At 40.2% G+C, this 4,650-nt stretch overlaps 1 protein-coding gene across 1 annotated transcript; it reads right to left on the minus strand.

Annotated features, from left to right (window-relative positions):
* Positions 1-14: 14 nt before the first annotated feature.
* On the minus strand, positions 15-4,501 carry SARC_10345 (hypothetical protein; the record flags this gene model as incomplete). The annotated part of the gene is made up of 8 exons (XM_014295614.1): positions 15-213; positions 851-1,070; positions 1,541-1,697; positions 2,536-2,665; positions 3,074-3,180; positions 3,939-4,053; positions 4,214-4,329; positions 4,493-4,501. Coding segments are annotated over 8 exons (1,053 nt in total), but the record flags the coding sequence as incomplete, so codon positions are not given.
* Positions 4,502-4,650: the final 149 nt, after the last annotated feature.

Below are 4,650 nucleotides of genomic sequence, written 5' to 3' on the forward strand. Positions count from 1 at the left end.
ATAACCTATTTCAAGTTTACCTGCTCATACACAGCTGACCAGTCGATGATAACATCCAGGTCCACTACGCTGGCATCTGCTACCAGCAGGGCCGTGTCCATAGTCCCATAGTCCACTTGGGCCAAATCTTGATTGATCTCGTCTGTGCCACTGAGCATAGTCGCCTCGGAGCGGTCTTCGACGCCGTTGTACGTGATTAATACGTTTCTGAGGCTGGGTAGGTAAAGCGTGTAGTATATAGGAAACGGTAAGTGACATAGAGTGTGCGTTACTGCTGTGTGTTCTTGGAGTATGTGTTCAGCTCGGAATCGCTATACTACGGGACCCGAACTTCGGCGTCCACTATAGATGGACTGTACGGGATAAGTCCAACTACTCTCCTTCGACTAACTTTAAATGTTTCGCCCACACCTCAACTCAACGCTTATGAAAAGCACGGATACGGTGATAGACACTGTGTCTGTAAGGTATACTAACCACTGGATGTATTTATGGATGTCCATACACACTCTGCATAGATATATACATACGTACATGCATATTTACGTAAAATACATACATACATACATACATACATACATGCATACATATATACATACATACATACATACCATACAATCATACATACATAATACATACATACATACGTACATACAAACGTACGTACATACATACATGGTACACTCGCACACATACATACATACATGCATATATACATATACACACGCATACTTGCATACATACATGCATACATACATACGCACGTACTTACATAGACATACATATACACACACACACATACACACATACATACACTCATATCCCCATACCTACACACACACATACATACCTGACTGTCTTCATAGAGTACTTATTAGTCATTCCGGTGATGTATACCCGCCCCTTCGTGTTGACTATGATATTCTCCAGTACAACGTCGCGCACCAAACTGATCTCTGAGTGAGAGTACCGACGCTCTACGTCAATCAGTATAGGCCATTCCACCCCTACGCCCCACTTCGGTTCCGTATGCATGGAGATGCGCTCGAAGGTGACCTTCTCGACCTTTCCTATGTCGGGGTCGGAGGAAAACCGGGTATATTTGATCGAGGGGTAAAAACCGGGGGGCTTTTTTTAGTTTACCTAGTGAGTTTAGATTGCACATTTCAGCCGCGAAAACGGGATATGCACTCAATTTGAAAACTAGTCATTGGATGTGCGAAGAGGAGTTTAAATAGAAAGTGAAATAGGTGATAGGACTTATTACTCTAGTTCGAAAAGATAAGGTCAATCGGAATCATGTCATACACCCATAGTCACTACAACATACCCACAAGCTGTTTTGGGGGCAAGAAATTGGAAACTTCCCTTCTATTTATATTTTGGCATAGCCAACACTGCAGCACATACCGCCATCCTCAGCCATAATCACCCTATGAATACACCAAATATTTACTCTGTTACACAGTCTATTTTGGATGCAAAAATAAGGAAAATTCCTGTTCTCTTTTTTTTTCATGATCAACACTGCAGCACATACCACCGTCTTTGGCCATAATCGCAATCCCTGTGCGTGAGTTGCATATATTCACATCGGAAAAGTGGATATTCTTGAAATTGCCAAAGGTTTCGGTCCCGATTTTTAGCGCCGAAGCGGAACTGATAAGCGTACAATTGGCGACAGTCACGTTAACTACCTGTGAAAAAGTTCGGTACACATGAGGGGAGGGAGAGTTTATACATCCCGAATTTACGTGTGGTCGTCGTTCGGCTAATTGTATGTCATTTGCGGTGAGTTGAATGAACAAACACACACACACACACACACATACATGCATATATACATATATATATATATATATATATATATATATGTGTGTGTGTGTGTGTATGTATATGTGTGTGTCAGTGTTTACTATATATATCTAGACACACACACATACATGCATATATACATATATATATATATATATATATATATATATATGTGTGTGTGTGTGTGTGTATGTATATGTGTGTGTCAGTGTTTACTATATATATCTAGACACACACACATGGAAGTCTAACGCACCCACCTGAACTAAGTATGCATTCTAAGTATAATCTATTTAATATGTTTAATCACACATACACGCGTATGTATATTTATATATATATTTATATATATATTATATATATATGTATATATATATATATATAACGCAGCTATGCACAAAACATAACAACTACTTAATAAAGATAATCTCATGCAAGTATAATTTACATACACATACATCTCCAGAAGGTCCGCAAATGGCGTTTTCGTGCCGCGGACGTAACGCAGTCAGTTATGTACATTTTCATCCGTACCGCACAACAACCAAGCGGAAAGACCTTCACATACTAAACCAAGAAACATATACACGGGTGTACACCACACTCATGCACAATTCCTAACAAAAGCCCACTATATGCACTATTACCTGTAACCACAACTCAACCACATATCCACCTTATATTACAGTATCTATAAACACAACTCTCAAACACACATACATCTCCGGGAGGCCCCCCATAGTCTGACGATTTGATGACAACGGCATCGTCTCCCGCGGAGATGAAGCAGTCGGTGATTCGAACGTGAGAGCTAGAATCTGGGTCAATGCCGTCTGTATTAACGTATTTCCTGGTGTGCAAAAACGTACAGGGATGTGTCAATACAGAGCCACTATGAGCCAACTTAATTGAAAGAATGATACCGTCTGTATAAACGTACTTACTGGTGTACAAAAACGTATAAGTATGACACTACTACGGTAGTATTATGGGCCAACATAATTGGAAGAATGATACCGTCTGTATAAACGTACTTACTGGTGTATAAAAACGTATAAGTATAACGCTACTACTGTTGTATTATGGGCCAATTTAATTTGAAGTATGATACCGTCTGTATAAACGCACTTATTAGTAATTAACATAAGTATGTACTCAAAACGGCGATTCTTTTGTCAATGAGTACGGTTTCTATCACATGTATGTATCTACATACAAGTCCACATCTATAGGACTATATACAGAGGTGAATACATACCTGTCATTGAGGATCATTATCTTCGATATCTCCACATATTCGCAGTTTTTGGGCCGTAGAGTCCATCCAGGAGCCGATTCGATGGTGATACCACCTACCATTAGATGCTGAAACAAGTGAAAGAAACATAGTATAAGTACAACACAACAAAACAGAGTATAAATACAACAAAATAAAACATAGTACAATTACAACAAAACAAAACAGGCAGCTACCGAAAGACTATTCGATGTTGATACCACCCACCATTAGATGCTGAATGAAAGAAACATAGTATAAGTACAACAAATCAAAATATAATATAATACAAGTACGATAAAACAAACCAGGCAGCTACTGAAAGGAATCCGTGTTTTACAAAGTGTGTCTCGTGATACGAACCAAACAACTACAGCAATAGCTTGCTGTGCCCCACAGAAGCACTCGCCAGTTAAATCCGTTGCTCATAGCTCAACGGATTAACGGGATGGTGTGGGAACCGCATCACAGCTAATAGACCAGGCACAGAACGAGTTAGAGTACAGGCACAGAATGGGACCGCTAATTTGCAACGGTTTAAGCATCTATATCGGCCAAGGTAGGGTAATCGCATACGTTTACGACCGGTTAACATGCAGGTTTGAGCTATTTATAGATATCCAAATTCGGGTACCTGGATACAACATGCAACAGTCTGACTATCTATATCAGCCGAGACGGTGCAACGATGTGCTATTTATAGATATTTAAATTAGGCTACCTGTACATTACATTCAACAGTCAGTCGAGCCGAGGCGGTGCCCCCTCATACGCATACAATATACGCATACAACCGGTGAACATACAGGTATGAGCTATTTATAGATATCCAAATTAGGGTACGTACCTGTATATTCCGTAGCTCTATTAGTGGGCTGAGTCGTATCGCGTTCGGCTCCAATTCGGTGAAGAATGCGGGGGCGTTACCATCAATCACTCCGTAGCCGGCGATTGTGATATTCCTGTGTAGGTAAAAGGCACAGAGCACTTAGGTGTACTACACGTGTCTATTTATAGAACAGTTAATCATTGGTCACCATCTGGACAAAAACCTGTTTTGTTTTTTGGGACCAATCCCCGGTGTAGAAGCGGTACAAAGCGGGACAAAGCGGGACGATGTACCTTCCGCTATCGGCGTAGATCAGGTGCAATCGTTTCGCGTCGTAGTCGCTCACATTACCACTGGCACGTATCCTCGCCCCTTGGCTAAGGAAGAGTATAATGTTACTCTTCAATACCTACACATGGTAGATAGAAGACAAGTGGTTCATGCGCTTTTACAATTGTCTTTTATATTACATACACAATAAAAGCGGGATGAGACTGTACAGATTCATAACTGTAATGAAATTTGACGATGAATATGACACGCATACATATATGTTCGGGTCCTCTACACACCATTGACATGCGTAAATGTATATTGATATGTATCCGAATGTTCTAGTCAATACCTTTACACAAATATGAACAGCAATTACACAACCCTGATGACCTGAACCCAATTCTATACAGAATCAACCCAAAAGTACGACTATAACAATACGTATATATATAAA

This window comes from Sphaeroforma arctica, assembly GCF_001186125.1.
Source record: "Sphaeroforma arctica JP610 unplaced genomic scaffold supercont1.1215, whole genome shotgun sequence".
Classification (NCBI taxonomy): domain Eukaryota; class Ichthyosporea; order Ichthyophonida; genus Sphaeroforma; species Sphaeroforma arctica.